We start from the raw sequence: 17,286 nt of genomic DNA, 5'->3' as shown, positions 1-17,286 counted from the left end.
GTGCTCTCTCAACCTGGAGTTCACTGCAGTTGCTGTGACCAGTGGCATGTGGTGAATCTTTTAGACGTGTGTAGGGAGTAGGGAATGTGTCTGTATGGCACATCCATCCATGTGCTTCTCTGTGTCCTGACTCCATCTGACACATCATCCAGCTTTGGAAAAATCGAGATACCCCCAGAACCACCTGGCTGCTCCTCTGCAGCTCCTTCCCTGTGTGGTGCTGGTGAGAGAGTGCTCTCCCTGGGACACTGCCCTCAGCCCTGGGAGTGGGGTCCTGCTGGGACTGGGTTGGGATGATTGCCATCACCACTCGTGGGATGATGTGGGCACCCCATAACCCCCATGTGCTCCCTGTGCACACCGGGAGCTCAAGCTGTAGCACCTCTCAGCCTCACAAATATCAATGTTTTCCTCACTTTGCAGACTTGCCAGGCTGGTTTGGGTCTCTTCAGACCCATCTCATCTCTGAAGTGTCAGGAGGGTCGCTGTGCTTTTGCATTAGCTCCAGGAAAAACCCAGTTGGATGAGGAATGGCACAGAGTCCATGGTGGTTTGTGTCATCAGGATAGATTGCACCAGCCTCGTATTTCCTTGTACCTTCCCAAGAACAAATGTTCTCTCTCAGGCTCGTATTTACTGTTGAATGCCTTTTGACAGGACAAATATTTACCTGCAATAATACTACAAATCTTTATCCTTCTCACTGAGAAAAATATTTCTCTGAATCAATGCTTGGCTGCAACTCCCGGATCCTCACGGATAATCACACAGAACATGACTCAGTGGAGAATTGGGGTCACTGGACATTTGCCATGCTGCCGAGGAGGAGAATGGTTTTCCAGGTCCTTGGTCAACTCATGTCCTCTGTGATTTATACCAACATGCAGTGCAGAGATGGTGCTGCCTGGCTGTGGAGTGGTTTGTAAAGGAGGACAGCGCTTTCTTCCCCTTCCAGGAGGGGAAAGGCAGGAGGAAGCTAAAGGCATCATTTATAGACATGCTCAGCATTTGTCACTGCCTGCTGAGTCACCTGCATGAGAATTTGTAGTGGTTTTTAGAACATGGCTTGGTTGATGCCATGAAGATTTTTTGCCTTTTCTTTTATACCCCTGTTATACCTTTTTACAACTTCTGTATTCTCAGTGCTTTTTGCCTACATTCTTGGCCTTGTTTGTCAAGCTGGGACTCAACATTTTAGAAGCTTCATAGCTGGGGATCAGTGTGCCCCAGACCCCAAGGTCCTCTCCAGAACACATTCTGTAAACCAAGATAGAACCATCCAGGGGAAGGTTCCTTGGGGAGGGGGGCTCACTCGAGCCTCTCACTGGGGAATCTTTGATAGATCTGCTAATTAGTAACACCTATAATGTTATACCAGACCTTTTGGGGCATATTGGGTGGGCTGCATCTCGATGCATATGACCTGGACATGTGCACCTAAGGATCCTTAAAATAAATACCAAGGTAAACTCCCTTTTCCCCCTCTAACAGTGTTTGACTCTTGATTTAAGACCAGGAAAAGGCATCATGGTCATGGCTTTGGCTGAGTCACAGCTGGTCCTTAAGAGCTGCTTGACAATCAGACATCTGGACGTCCCTTGGCCCATCCTCCTCTTTGCTGTGGCTGCTGGGAAGGCTCCCCCAGGCTCAGGGAGCTTTTGTTATGGCATGCCTGGTGGGACCTCGTGGGGGCTTGGCTTTATTTACAGTCCAGGAGGAGGTGCAGCACAGGAGCAGAAGGTGAAGCAGCAGCAACATCAAGAGTTGTTCTGAGTGCCATGGCAGAGGCTGAGCAGGGTCACTGTGCCCATCAGGCCATAACCCACAGATGTGCTCTGTGTTTGCAGCAGAGGAGCCTCCTGCCATCGACAGAGCAGTCCCCAAAGCTGCCTCCTGCCTGAGAGCCTTCTCCTGCAGGCCCCGGGCATTTGGGATGCCTCGTGTCCATCTCTGTCTCCCTCTCCTGAAAAGCATCAGGGAATACAGCAAGGCCAGGAGATCTTGGCACGTTGTCCCTGTCATGGGAGCGGTGTTGGCAGGAGACCACACTGGGGGGACTCCAAGACCTGCAGCTCAGCAGTGGGGCCTGGCTGTGCAGGTCAGCCCCTGCTCTTGCCAGAGGTTCAGGAAGTCTGGCTTTCCCCTCAAATGATTCTGAATAAAGTGTCCCCAGCCCTGTGCTGTGAGCTGGGAGGGAGCAGCCAGTTACCTGTCCTGAGTCTTCTTGGTCCTGGACATGGCCGGGGTGTCACTTTGCCAGGAACCAGAGCCTTTCTCTCCATTATAATCCCCCCACATCACCTCCTCTCCAGTCCTCTGCCTTCTGACCCTGACACTGGATGGAGATAGTGCAGGGACCCCTGCTCAAACTTGGATTTCAAGATGGAAAAATTGTTTTAAAATACAATTTTGCTACTGTTGGAGGTTGGTTGTACCTGCTGCAATGCCATTCTGTGCCATTGCTGGGGGATTATGGGGCAGAACCAGGTTTATGAGGTGGGGAGGCCCTGGCACAGGGTGCCCAGAGAAGCTGTGGCTGCCCCTGGATCCCTGAAAGCATCCCAGGCCAGGTTGGATGGGGCTTGGAGCAGCCTGGGACAGTGGAAGGTGTCCCTGCACACAGCAAAAGGGTTGGAATGAGATGATCCTTCAGGTCTCTTCCCAGACTATTTGATGATTCTGTGATAACCCTGGGGCTGTGCTCAGGGCAGTTAGATCCTATACAGCCCCTATAGCTGGTGCACAGGGGTATTTGGGGGGCTGAAAGCAAGGGGGGGACTCAGAGAAGGGTCAGTCTCGCTTCTCTGACAGGGCCTGGCTCCATCCTGTGCCTCCAGCCCACTGCAGGCAGGGCTTCCCTGCTCCAAGCAGCACCCGGCATCGAGAGGGTTTGCAAGAGGAGACTCGTTGTTTCCGCTGATTTCAGTGTTTTAATTTGAAGAGGAATAATGTGTAATCACAACAACTGTCATCTGTTTGACAGTGGAAAATCCTCGATCTGTTTTTGTGCACAGTAAATGGGCAGCCATTCAGCAGCACGAGCTGCTCGGCGCTCGGAGTCCTGGTGGGATGAATGGCTTCAGACCAGCCCACTAATCTAATTTGTAATGTATCCTTAGAACGTATAATTGGCTGTTTAATTTAATTCAAATTAACATAAGAATAGGAAATATAATCTGCCACAGAGCCCACATGGCGGTGGAGGGGAGCACTGGGTGTTGCTGCAGAGGGGTTGAGGGGACGGCTCTGTGCACACCGTGTGAGACCGCTCCTTGTGGGGACGGAGCTGTCACTGTGGACATAACACGTGCTGTGCTGACAATAAATCACCCCTTTTCCCAGCCTTCTGAGTGTCTGCGAGCCTCATCCCCCTTCCTTATCTTTCTGACCATCTATTTAAAACACACATAGAGGGAGGGCAGCCCGCTTTGGAAAGCTCGGTAGCGACAGGGTGTGAAAGCTGGCAGGCGCCGAGTCTGATTATGTTGATTGGATATTGTCTAATCTGATTTTGATTGTGTACAGCTTTGATTGTAATTTTGATACGTCTGCAAAATGCTGTAGCTATTCGGAAAGCTTTGTGATTTAAACAGGTCTTTTTTTCTTTTCTCTTTTTTTTTTTCCCTCTGAGTTGAATAGAACAGAGGCAGAAACGTGCCTGGGGGTGAGCAGGGCGCTGGGGCTTTGGCACTCTGTACAAAACCACCTCAAAGCCCTTGGGTGAGCTGCTCTGCAGCAACACAGGGGACTCGTAGTTTTGAAGAGAGCTTTAGGAAACTCTGAGTGGGTTTTACATAATTTAGTTAAGTACAGCAAAGCCACTTGCTTATATACCTGATACCAAAATAAACCAGCTGGAGGAACAAGTTTGCTGTGCGATGATTTATTTAAATCCCCTTCTGTAAAGCATGGAGTGAAATCCTCTTAAATAACTGGGAAAGAATCAGTATACCTCGAGGAGCATAGTCCAAATGGAAACCCAGCTACGAGATGTATTAAATGGGATCTCTCTTTACATCCCCTCAGCCCGCTGCCTTCCCTGTATCATAACATTAGGCAGAAGCTGACTGGAAAAAGAGCTGGGCTTGAATTTCCCCTGAACAGTAACAGTTGGTGCAGGGCTCTCATGGCCCGGGGTCTCTCTTGTCATGCTCCTGTTTCCCTGCTGCCAGTGGGAATCTCAGGCAAACACGAAGCTTTGGGTCAGACATGCAGAACCTGCTCTTGAATCACAGAATCATCAAATGGTTTGGGTTGGAAGGGACCTTAAAGATCATCACATTCCCACTCCCTGCCATGGGCAGGGACACCTTCCACTATCCCAGGTGGCTTCAAGCCCTGTCCAGCCTGGCCTTGGACACTTCCAGGGATCCAGGGGCAGCCACAGCTGCTCTGGGCACCCTGTGCCAGGGCCTCCCCACCCTCACAGGGAACAATTCCTTCCCAATATCCCATCCATCCCTGCCCTGTGGCAGTGGGAAGCCATTTCCCCTCTTCCTGTCTCTCCAAGCCCTTGTTCAGCATCCCTCTCCAGCTCTTCTGGAGCCCCTTTAGGCCCAGAAGGGGCTCTAAGGTCCCCCTGGAGCCTTCTCCAGGCTGAACACCCCCAGCTCTCCCAGCCTGCCTCCAGAGCAGAGAGGCTCCTGCCCTTGGAGCATCTTTGTGGCCTCCTCTGGACTCTCTCCAACAGTTCCATGTCCTTGTCCCGTTGTGGCCCCCAGAGCTGGAGGCAGCCCTGCAGGTGGGGTGTGCTGAGAGGGGAGGAGAGAGGCAGCGTCCCCTCACCTCCCCGCTGCCCACGCTGTGGGCTGAGCCTGGCACACAGGGGGTTTCTGGGCTGCCAGGGCACAGGGCTGGGTCATGTCCAGCCTTTCCTCCACCAGAATCCCCAAGTCCTTCTCTCCCAGGGCTGTTCTCAATGTTTACCTCTCCTGGTCTGTGCTCCTGCCTGGATCGCCCTGACACGGGAACAGCTCCTTGAGCTTGGACTTGTTGAACCTCGTTAAGGTCCTGTAGCCCCACTTCTCCAGCTTGTCCAGGTCCCCCTGGATGACATCCTGTCCTTCTGCTGTGACAACTGCTCTTTTTGTTTCTTTCTGGAGTGGGGTGATGGAAGGTGGGAGGGTTCAGCTTAGCAGAGGATGAGCCTCTTCCAGCCCCAGTTGTGGGGTGAGGCAGGAGTGACCCCCTCAGAGCCACGGTTCTCCCTGGCAGTGCCCTTTCACCAGTCCACAGATCCCTCCTTGCTCCCTGCTGCCTCTCCCACTGACTTCTGTACTCCAGTTAAACACAGGCTTTATTTAATTTTGTTAAGGACTTTCTCCCCGCAGCCTGCGGTGCTGAAGAGCACGAATCCAGGGGTGAGCTCTGGGACAATGGATTATTAAAGCCTACAGTGCTTAACTGGTTTTTAAACAGCTGGGGTTTTGCTCTTAAATCAAGTATTAAGTCCAAATCCAACCATGAAACTAGGTGATCTGGGAAATTTAGCTTTAGCATGTGTATAATACTATAGCTAATCAGAATTTCATATGCTATAATAATATGTGAAATAGTAGATGTTTAGAATAAGGCTCCTCTGCCAGAGACTCATTATATTCTGCATTGATAATTAATAATTTTGGATAGATTATGAAGAAAAAACGCTGTTGTCTGAAGTCAAAATGATTGCCCAGGTGCAATAACATTTTTTATATAAATGGGAATGCTTAGAAGTAAACAAGCCATGAGGAAACATGGGGAGCAGACAAGAGTTCCAACATCTCTGCATGTTCATGTCACCTCGAGGGAGCGTTATTAGGGAGGGGAGGGAACGCTTCTCCAGATGAAATTTGGGAGAGGATATAAGGAAGGACAAATCTCCATGTGTGGTGAAGTCATGCAGGCTTTCTTTAAAGGATTTTCTTAAAGCGATGGCCGTGTTTCCAGATCTCCCTCCCTGGTTGCAGCTGGAGTTTTTGAGGATTCAGCGGGAGTTAGGACAAGAGAAAATGGCTTTAACCTAGCAGAGGGCAGGGTTAGATTTGGTATTAGGGGAAAATGCTGTACTCTGAGGGTGGGGAGGCCCTGGCACAGGTTGCCCAGAGAAGCTGTGGCTGCTCCAACCCTGGGGCCAGGTTGGACGGGGCTTGGAGAAACCCGGGATAGTGGAAGGGGGGTGGGACTGGATGGGCTTTAGCATCCCTTGCAACCCAAACTGCTCCATAATTCTGGGAATTTTGGTCCCAAGTAATTGTTATTTCTACAGCTCTAATTCTCACAAAAACTCTTCAAAATACCAGCTGTAGGTTGAAAGCTGAGCTGGGTGCCCAGAGAGAGACTTTGACCCAGGAAGGCTGCAGCTGGTCAGGCAGCAGCCGTGCCCTTCCATGGCTGTGATCCAGGTGTGGAAGTTTCTGCTGAGGTTTTGGGGGCTTTAAGACGAGTAGGGATGCGGTGTGGGAGAGGGGAGCAAGGGGATGCCTCGAGTGGATTCACAGTGTGTTCCTGATGGATGGTGCAGTGCTGCCACACTCACACCCTGTCTCCTACCTCATTACAACCTGGCATGCAGAGCTGGACATGCCTTTTTTATTACAACAAACCCATTTCCACTGCAATCTGTATTTCTTAGAGAAACAATCATTTTCCTTTGCTGAAGCAGCAAGGCAGTGACACTTTGCAAAATGTCTCTTTCACGTTTCAGACCTACAACAGTCAGAATGAGAGCAACGAGGACTACGAGATCCCTCCCATAACGCCTCCCAATCTCCCCGACCCGTCCCTCCTGCACTTGGTGGACCACGAAGCTGGATACCACTCCCTGTGCCACAGCCTCCCTCCGAACAGCCTGATCCCAGCGTATCCCTACCAGAACATGGACCTGCCGGCCATCATGGTCTCCAACATGTTGAGTCAGGATGGGCACCTCCTCTCCAGCCAGCTGCCCACGGTCAGTGCCTTTCCCCTCTCTGTCCCTTTCCCCAAAGCCGCTCTGAGTTTCCAGTCAGGAGGCAGCTGAGCAGAGAAGGGTGTTGGGGATGAGCTGTTTGCCGTGAGGGTCGGGATGAGCTGGTGCTGCCCACCAAGGCCGGGGTGTGTTGGCAGAGGGTGCGGTCACTGTGCTCATGGTACAGTTTCACACTTAGTTTGGGGTCCTCCTGAGCCTCATTAACCACTTGGGATCTTTTCCCCACGAGGGTCTTTGCCCCTCTTTGTGGAGCATCCTCCCTGAACCGAGCAAAGTGCACGTGCCCCATCCCTCAGGGCAAGGTGACCCAAGCCAAGGGTCCCCCCAAGCCAAAGCCCCAACGCCCTGTGTCCTTTCTCTTCCTCTCTGCCACCCCTGTCCCACTGCCAGGGTGGCACCGGTGGCACCAGCAGGAGGAGCACGGGTGCTCCCTGAAGGGAAAGCTGTCCTATTGATTTCAGGGGGAACAGGATCCCTCCTCGCACTCACAAACTCAAATTGCCTCCTGGCTCACGCCGTGGGAAGGGGATACCTTGCAAAGGTTCGAATGACTCATCTGCAGGGATAAACAAGGCTGGGATAATGAAGTAAAGTGAAGCTCTGGGAAGAAACTCCAGGGCTAATTAGACCTTCTGATGCTTCTGCATCAGCAGCACTGAGGAAAGGCTGTGAGTTGATTTTGACAGTGATATTGAATTAACACTGCTGCTGTTTGATACCATTTTCCTCTTTAGCAGCGTTAGCCCTGTGGTTGGTTTTCGACATTGTTTTTCTCTAAGATCATTGATTTTGAATGACATTGATATCAAACAGAGTTAATTTTACTTAAAGAGCATGGCTGGGAGCCTGGCCCTGCCTGGTTTGGTGTTGATTGCTTGAATAGATAAGGGTCTGAAAGGCAGTGGTATTTAAATATTTAAATGGGATATTATCTCTTAGTCTAGGAAAATCCCAAGGCTTTCTGAAGTACTGATGAGTCTCTGAGTTTCATTGTTAGTGTGTTTAAGAGAAATATCATGTTCTGCCCATCAATATTGAACAGAGGCATATTTCTATGGAATTAAATATTACTTAGGGCTCTGTGTTACCTTTCAGGTTCTTAGGTGATTAAAACATTCATTTCTGAGACAGAAAGAGTCAATTTCAGATGAAATATTTTTCCTTGGTTTAATTTAAAGCACAGCCCCTTTGCCTGACCCCTATTTTCATAACATGATAATTTTATCCTGTGTTGATTGTCTCATTTTTGAGAGGTGATATTGCACTTATAAATCACTTTCTAAAATACCTAAAGAAAAAAAGAAGAGGGGGATTTATTAAGCAGCTTCTCTGCGTCTGAAATAATTTATTTTGGAGTAGTCCTTGGGAAATGTTCTCTTTCTTACTTTATGGTACTGTTTTACAAATGCAGCGTGGTGACGATAAATCAGGGCTGAGCCAGAGAGGCTAAGAAGGGGCCTTAGTGGGCTGTAAACGTAGAATAGAGAGATTAAGATTTGTTTGCCCCTTACCACAAAAATAAAAAAAGTCCAGTGAACCCTGAATTTCCCAGCTGAGAGTGAACTGGAACTGTTCAGTTTTGGAAACCCTCGGAGCTGGGATACATCTGCAGAGGTCCCAGCAGGAAAGGGAGCTGTGTTGCCGTTTTAGGTCAGAATTAAATCCTGCCTTTTTTCCACTGAAGAGGAACAGCTTCTGTTCCTTTTGGTGGGAAATTGAGTCTCCCTTTCCTCCAGCAGCAGCCCACGATGGCAGCGTTGGTCCCAGAGCACACCTACAGCTCCTGTTAATGCTGAGGGGAGCAGCACATGCACGTGAGGGCACAGAAAAGTCCTGGAGAGAAAGCACATCTTAAACTCCTATGGTTAATACCCAATAGCACCTTCCAGTGCCTACAGGGGCTCCAGGAGAGCAGGAAAGGAGTTTGGGACAGGGCCTGGAAGGAAAGGACACAGGGAATGGCAGAGATGGATGGGATATTGGGATGGAATTGTTCCCTGTGAGGGTGGGGAGGCCCTGGCACAGGGTGCCCAGAGCAGCTGTGGCTGCCCCTGGATCCCTGGAAGTGTCCAAGGCCAGGCTGGACAGGGCTTGGAGCAGCCTGGGACAGTGGAAGCTGTCCCTGCCTGTGTCAGAAGGTTTGGAATGAGATGATCTTTAAGGTCTCCTCCAGCCCAAACCATCCTGGGGCGTGTTTGCCAACACTTGCAGAAAGAGAGGGATTATTTCACCCAGGCAGTGATGGGAGGCCAGTCTGGGAGTGAGCCTTGCCTGCACAGAGCACGGAGCAGGTGGCTCAGCGTGCAGAGGTTTTGGGTTTGTTCCAGGACCAGCGTTGCTCATGCAAATGCTGGAGCTGGAGCCTCTCTCCTCCCTTGCTGCTCTTTGCTGCAGCTCACACAGGTTTTTGCACACACAGCCATTTCCTGCCTTGGTTGCCATGTCTGTTGGTTTGAATACAATGACAAACAACAAGCAATTCATGGTAAAATGTTTAGACATTGGTCAGACTTCTGCTCTAAAAATGTAAGTTGAGCCTTAGGGGTTTTTTAAGCCACAAAAGAAAAAAAAAAAGAACAAATCTCTAACTGCTGATAAGACATGAGCCAGGACTTACCAGGAGCCATAGGATTGGTATTCTTTCTTGAGAGCTCAGAAGTGAATAAAGAAAATCCAGGTGCAGGTTGCTGTCCCCTGTATGTGTCTCTTGTCCTGGGATGCCCTGACATTACCCTCAGACTGCATTAAACCTCCCAGTGCCTCTCAAGAGCTAGTCTGCTGCTCCCGTTGTGCAGGTGACCGACTCAGAGAGAGTTTAGTCAGCACAGAAATTCCTGTGGCAGGGGAGTGAAGGTGGATTTGCTGTGTGCCAGCCCCTGTTCCTGACTCCAGCTCACCCATGGGCTGTCAGATGGAGACCCTCGTATGAGCAAAGCAGCTGTGCCCTGATGGGGAAACCCCAAATCCAGCATCACTTCTGCTTCCTTATCCCTTCAGCAGCATCACCCAGAGCAGCCTCCACACCACCACCCTGCCCACCCGCATCTGCCCATGGACCAGCTCCACATTTCCGTGTCATGGCTCTTCACTGCTGCTTCTGTCACTTTATTTCCCTTTTTTTTTCCCCAGCCATGAGTTTTTAGAAGTTAAGGGAGTTTTCAATCCCTGATTGGGATGCAGGGAGCTGCAGAGCAGGGAAGCAGGGATGGATGGACAAGAGGAGGCAAAGTGATGGCACAGGATGTGATCTGTGAAGAACTGCTGGAAGAGGGTGGGGGAGGGCTGGGGCAGGGCTGGCACATTTGGGGAAGGTATTTTTATTTTTTGTGTTGATGACAAGAAACAAACAGACAATTCTTACTGCAGGGGGTTAGTTTTTTCCTCTACTGATCTGTCTTTCTCTATGGGAAAAAAGGAAGGGAAGAGAAGGGAAAGAGGAGGAATGGCAGGAGGGAAAGAAAATGGAAGAGATGTGACTGTCACTGAGAAATGGGAGTAACTAGGGAAAGTGATCAAAGAGGAAAAAACCATGTTTTCCTTGGGAAGAGAATAACTTTGCTCATGGTGAACATCCCAGCAGTGTTACAGTGTGGACAAGCAGCAGCTGAGCCCTCCAGGGATCCACAGGGAGTCCTGCTGGGCTGGGATCACACTGGGGCCAGGATCTGGGGATGTGGGGAAAGCAGGGGAAGGGACAGAGATGTGCTGTGGATCAGTGGTGAGGTGGGTTCCCGCTGGGTTAAGGAGCTGCTGGGAACAAATGAGATTTCTGAGTGGATTTGGCAGAACATTTTTGACAGAAACAAAGGGCGCTCAAGGTCAGAGCCCAGGAATCTCCAACGCAGCACAAACGTATTTCCATGAGTATTGGACAGCAGCCAGGAGGGCTGGGGGTGCCTCTGCTTATCAGGTGGGACAGTGCTGGGGTGGGGGGGAGCCAGGAGCCCCTGACTGGTGGGACAGCACTGCCCAGAGCTCCCAGCACTGCTCCAGGACCCACAACTGTGCCTGGTCACAGGATGCAGCTACACTGTCCAAAAAAGCAGCCACCCTGCTCCCTCCTGCTCTGCCGTGGTCGGGGGCAATGTGGGCACAGCCATGTATTTCTGCATATGGGAAGCATCATTTTGGGCAGGTGGCTGCTCTTGTGAGCCAACATGAGCTTTGGAGAGCTGGCTGGAGAGACTGACACGTCTCCTTGCGTCCACGTCTTCCCATTGCTTCTCATGATGAGAGATCTTTGTGACTCCTTTGGAGGCTCTAACATTTCCTTCAGCCCACTGGGATGACTTTTTTCTGCTCACAGCAAGCTGGTGCAAGGAGGAAAGATTTTGTTTCAGCTTGTTGAGTGGCATGAAATTATTTGAAAAATATTTAAAATCCTCCGAGGCAAAAAGAATATCCACGGTGTAAAATGTCACACTTCCAGTGAGCTGTGGAACCCCTTTGGGTAGAGGTGAGAGAGTAAAACGGTAAATGGGGGTGAATTGTAGAAGCAAGGTGAGTGCACCCTGAAATTCCAGAAGTTTTCAGTTGACTTCGAAGAGCTGCTCCCCAACACAACAGGGCTTTGGTGTGGAACAGAGAGGAGAGCCCTAAAACAAACCAGCAGTAACCCAGCTGCCTGTGTCCCACGTGAGAAATGGAAAAGTTGCCCTTTCCCAGAGCTGGGATGTGCATTCCCGGGATGCTGTAGGGCTCCAAGGACAATCTTCCCCCCTGGTGCTCCTCAGGCCTTGAGGGAGGCTGTCCTGCAGGCAAGGTTGCAAAACCAGAACCCAGATTGCTCCAAACCCCATCCAACCTGGCCTGGGACGCTTCCAGGGATTGCTGCTCTGGGCAACCTGTGGCAGTTTTTACCATCCTCATTGTAAAAAAACTTGTTATGTCAATTAAATATTGTCACAAAAGCTAAGAAAGCTGTGCCAGTCTTTCCTGCAGGCCACTGGAAATCCATGATCCTGGTGGGCAGAACAGTTTATGTGCTGTGGGCAAATACTTCCGATGCATCAATGCTTCAATAATTTTGAATCACTGCCTGTTAAAATAAGTTATTTAAAATAATCCATATCCCAGTTCAGTGTGCAGGCAGCATTGCCCTTCAAAGCAAGTTCACACTCTTCAGGAGAGCCTTTATAAATAAATAAACCAACAAGAGCATTGGTCAGGTCACCAGCAGCAAAAACTTCCCTGAGTTCCCCTTGTTTCAGTCCTGGGTAAGTTTTCACTGGCAATTTTGTGCTGTGAGCTTTAAGGTTTTGAATAATTCGGCTTTCTGCTTATTAGTGGTTCAGTATTTAAAAACTAAACTCCCAAACATGAGGTGGAAAATAGTAATAACACAACCCTACATGAAGGGTTCTTTGTATTAAGCAGAGCCCTGTTTGCAATTCCCTGCTAGTGTTTCTCTCAGAGGCAATAAATGAAAGAAATATGTCTTTTTAAATTTTATAAAACTCAGAAAAATGGTTTTAAACAGCTTTTCTTCACCTCCTATAATTATTTATTTTCAAACAGTCCTTCAGGGTAATGTTCCGTTTTCTTATTTCACACTCCTTTTTCTCATAAATGAACCATCACTTCAATAAATCATTATGAAAACAGAGACTAACACAAACCCTGAAAGGTTGAAAGATTTATGTAACACATTTATGTTTTCCATTTTCTCATTCTGGTACTCCACTGCTAAAGCTAAGCTAATAAAAGCTGCTATTAATATTTCTTGTTGCCTGGCAACCACAGAGAGGGAGTAATAGCTTTAGCTAGAAAAATAGATGACCGATAAGGAAAAATTCAATTCTTTTATTATCTCAAGGGAAAATGGGCTTTTACTGGAACATTATGATGTACGAGTGTGAAGTTGAATACAAAGGATATTTTTTCAGTTATTTTTCTATTTTTAATGAACATTATTTTACCTTCACAAACTCGTTTAAGGCATTTGCCCCACCTACTTGCGAGCTTAATTTAGCAACACCCACACACGCTTCTGGCTTTAAGTATCTGTTGGCATTTTCACTTGAAAGCCCCTTCCCTCTGCGCCTCCCCCCGAGCTGGAGGGCTCTGTGATAAAATTTCGCTCCAGGCCGGAACCTGGGAGACAAGATTCCCAATCAAAGAGCAAATTGTTCTTGTGTGCATTCAAAACTTGCTTTCTCAGAGGAAGGGGCTCGTGTGGAGAGGTGTTTTCTGAAGTTTGAGGTGTCGTGGCTGGGCTGCCTGTGCTCAGGGAGAGCAGGAGTGACTGCTGGTGCTGGAGGTACGAGTGCAGAGCTGCTGCCTGTGGGCAGAAGTGTGGATGGATCCCTCTGGGAATACCGAGGCTGGGGATGAACAGATGGAAAACAGCCCTGGGAGAAGGACCTGGGGGTGCTGGTGGATGAGAGCTGGACATGCCCTGGCCATGTGTGCCCAGAAACCCAACCATGCCCTGGGCTCATCCCCCAGGTGAAGGGGGGATTCTGCCCCTCTGCCCTGCTCAGGTGAGACCCCACCTGCAGAGCTGCCCCAGCCTGGAGATTCCCAACATCAGAAGGACCTGGAGCTGCTGGAGTGAGTCCAGAGGAGGCACCAGAGATGCTCCAAGGCTGGAGCCCCTCTGCTCTGGAGCCAGGCTGGGAGAGCTGGGGGTGCTCAGCTGGAGGAGAGAAGGCTCCAGGGAGAGCTCAGAGCCCCTTCCAGGACCTAAAGGGGCCTATAAGAAAGATGGGGACAGACTTTTTATCAGGGCTTGTAGCAATAGGACAAGTGGGAACGGTTTCAAACTAACACAGAGTTGGTTTAAATTAGATACAAGGAAGAATTTTTTTACAATGAGGGTGGTAGAACCCCAGCACAGGGTGCACAGAGAAGTTGTGGCTGCCTCTGGATCCCTGGCAGGGCTGGACAGGGCTTGGAGCAGCCTGGGATAGTGGGAGATGTCCCTGCCCATGGCAGGGGGGTGACTAGATGGCCTTTAAAGGTCCATTCCAACCCAAACAATTCTACTGTTCTATGAATACAGGTCCTCTTCTGTGGGAAAGGTCCTCCCTGAGTTTCCCGGTCATCCTGAACACCAGCAGAAGCTCCCTGTGGAGGAGCAGCCCCTCTTTTCACATGGCTGAGGCAGCTTCTGAGCAGTCCCTTGCCAAGCACTGCTGTGAGAGAATTGGGGTGATGTGGGTCAGAGAACAGCAGAGCTCATGAGCACTGGGCTGTGCATGAGAGGAGTGAACCTGAGGAACCAGTATGGCTCACCCATGGGTATCCCATTTCTGAGACATGGGTAACTAGGGTGTCATGATACACTTTTCACACAAGGGAACTGTTGTGACAGCTGTGAAGCAAAGCAAACGTGGGCTTTGCTTGATAATGAAAGGATTTCTCCCTGAACAAGGGAAAGGGAGGAGACAAGGTGTCACTCGGTCTGCCAGGCCTGGGAGAGGGTGACTGTCACCTGCCAGGGTGGAAATCTCACATGGGAATCTGCCTTTTTTCCTCCAAACCTGTCCAATCCAAACCATTCCAGGAGTCTGTGTCCCAGAGCAGGGGATGCAGGAGAGCATTCAGGTGGGCTCTTACCCACAGCCCCACATGGTACTGCGCTGGAAGGGCCCTGCACAGTGAACCAGTGCGTGTGTGTGTACGTCTGGCTGCAGAATTGCCTCTGCTCTTTTGGTTTTAGGTCACAAACTGGGTCCTTATCTCCCACTACTCACCTCTGGCCAGAAGCCAGTGGGTTCCACCCCGAAGTGTACCCGCTGCTCCCAATGAACCAGCATCTCTTCTTCACTGTTTGCATTCCCCCTTTTAACTATTCCATGGAAATGCATCCTCCTAAGTTTTCCTTTCCTCTCCTTGAGCTGGTCACTCTCTCTGACAAACCAGTACCTTCGGGACAGTCCCAGCAGCGAGAGTCTCCTCATCAGCCATACCACCCTTGGCGAGGGCGCAGGCGGATCCCGGAGCAGACGCCGGGTGAGAGGGTCCCTCCTGTTTGTGCTGTGCCTGCCTCAGCTGCCATTAAGCGCCGGTGACACAATTTGCTTTGCTTTTACAGCACTTTCAGATTGCCCCGCCTGCACTTAAGCCCGCGCTTAAGCAAACTCATGTGGAGCTCTAATCAGCGCGGTTTGCGTAAGGCCGGGGAGGAGGAGGAGGCTCGCGGTGAGCAGCGCGTGTGTATCAGCGGTGTAATTAAAATATCAATTACGCCGTGTTGACAGCGTGCCAAATAACTGCCTCTCGTGTGTGCACGAAACTTAATCACTCCGAAGTCTCCTCACCAGGCCCGGCGCGGCCGCGGTGCCAAGCACAACACAAGCGCGGCGCTCGCTAAAGCGCGGCTGAGATATTACTTTGTGTAATGGTGCCGCGCTCCAGAGCTGGTATCATGTTCTGGAAATTATCTTTTAATGTACAATTTGTATTGCTGAGAAATGTCACTTACTTTGCAGAACGTCTCGCCGGCATAAAACCGAAGATTTATTCCTGTCATTTTTTTGTCTCCTCTGCCATGTTGATAATAAGGAGTCTACTTCATGTGCGTAATGCCTGTGTCAGTTTTGAAATTTGGGGTTTCATAAAAGACAGTGGTATAAATAAAACATGATGTAAATTAAAAACATAGTGGAAAATAAAATCTCTGAATTACGGGAGCAGATGAGATGAATGCAGCATGAAGGAGGTTTTCAGAACAATATCAAATAACTCCAGTAAATATGTTCAAGGAATGGGATGGATCTTTTTTAAGACCTGATACTGATCTCAAATGTGTTTTTCTCTAGTGTGGAGACATGCAGGTGGATGCCTGTTCTTAGCCCAGTTTTAACCCATTAGGTTTAGGCTGTATCCATATTTGGGGTGAAATTTTTTTCTCCTTCTTAGCAAAAATTCCCACTTCAGCAATTCTCCTGGGTGAGGTTAAAAATCCATTTTGCGTGCATCAAAAGAATCCTGCAAATGAGAACACACTTTTCAAAATGAACTAGAGTTTTGGAAAAGTTTCTTTGGAGTCTGGGACGTGGCTTTAGGGAAAGAGTGGCCCAGCATGGGCAATTCCCCATTTCCTGGTGGAGGATTTGTCACCTCAGCCCCAGGAGCTGGGGTTGGTGCCTGGATGGGCTTTCCTCAGCTTCTTGGGCTCTGCTGTACTGTGGGATCATCTCTGCCATCTTCTTCCTCCCTGTCATAATTTTTTAAAACACAGGAAATTATGTCAAAATTGGCATGAGGCAAGATAAAAATATGGAACAGATAATTTTCAGAAAGTGTTGGACTTACCCTTGTCCGTGCTGACTAATCTGGGGCATTGTGAAATGTCTTGCCTTTAGTTGCAGCATGAGATAAATGATGCCAGATCATCTCTGCTTAAAGATTGGTTGCCTTTGGTGCAACAGTTTTAGGCGTGTTTGAACCTCGGGGATCCCAATCCCTTTGGGAACAGTAGGTAAAGATAACAGTGATGTCTTTCCAGGGTCTCTCTGCTATCCAAGAACTGGGTTTATGCAGCAGCCAGGGCTGTGTGTGTGCCAGCACTGCAAAAGGTTCATGTGAGAGCTGCAGGCAGGATCCTCCTCCTTCCTTGAAGGCTTGGAGCAACCTGGTCTAGTGGAAGGTGTCCCTGCCCATGGCAGGAGAGCGGAACGAGATGAGCTTTAAGGTCCCTTCCAACCCAAACCATTCTGTGATTCCTCTGCTCCTCACTGAATGTACTCAGCCCTCTCTCAGCTGATTAACCAGAAGCTGCTTCACCCTCCCTAAAATGCAGCCTTTGTGCCCTATTTTGTGCATGTGACCCAATGGTGCAGGTCATCCGAGGACTTGTTTTTGTTTGGGTCACACACAGGAAAACTGAGACGTTTCCAGGCAGGAATAATCCCCAAGGCACGTGTCTCTGCACCTTCTCCTGCCTCCCATTCCTGCTCCCAGACCGTGCCAACAAAGCTGAGCTTTCATTGCCACCTCTGCACTGACAGCAAGGGCCTAATGTGAGGAAAGGAAGGTGGTTTTGCCAAAGAGATGCAGCTCCCTGCATCCTCCTGGAGCTTGCACCCTATGCCCCTGTTGTTTGCTGTCCCTTCTGCCCCTGCTTCTCCCCTCTCTTCTCATTTCCATGGGAATAATGAGATGTGGTGGCTGTGGGCCTGTGCCAATGCGAAGAGTCTCCAAAAGACAAGTGACGGGTTTTAATTTTCATCATAACCTCTGCCGCACCTTCAAGTGTTAACGTTCCTACGTGTGTTCACACCCCACAACATAATGCAACATAAAGTCTTCTTTGAAGCGCAGCAGGCAGCTGTAAATAGAACAATTTTTTGCCACTTTTTAACCAGCATCACCTCTGATAGAAGAAAAAC

General features: G+C 49.5%; 1 protein-coding gene across 1 annotated transcript in view; it reads left to right on the top strand.

Annotated features, from left to right (window-relative positions):
• The window catches only part of TOX2 (TOX high mobility group box family member 2), a gene marked incomplete at both ends in the record, with an annotated part of 147,907 nt that overhangs the window by 80,338 nt on the left and 50,283 nt on the right, over positions 1–17,286 (top strand). The window contains one exon of the mRNA XM_082292578.1: positions 6,686–6,931. Within this exon, the coding sequence (XP_082148704.1) occupies positions 6,686–6,931 (246 nt within the window). The remainder of the gene's footprint in view (positions 1–6,685; positions 6,932–17,286) is intronic.

This window comes from Coloeus monedula, assembly GCF_965178545.1.
Source record: "Coloeus monedula genome assembly, chromosome: 17".
NCBI lineage: Eukaryota > Metazoa > Chordata > Aves > Passeriformes > Corvidae > Coloeus > Coloeus monedula.
Note: the sequence above shows the minus strand (reverse complement) of the source record. Positions and strands in the feature narration are given on the sequence as shown.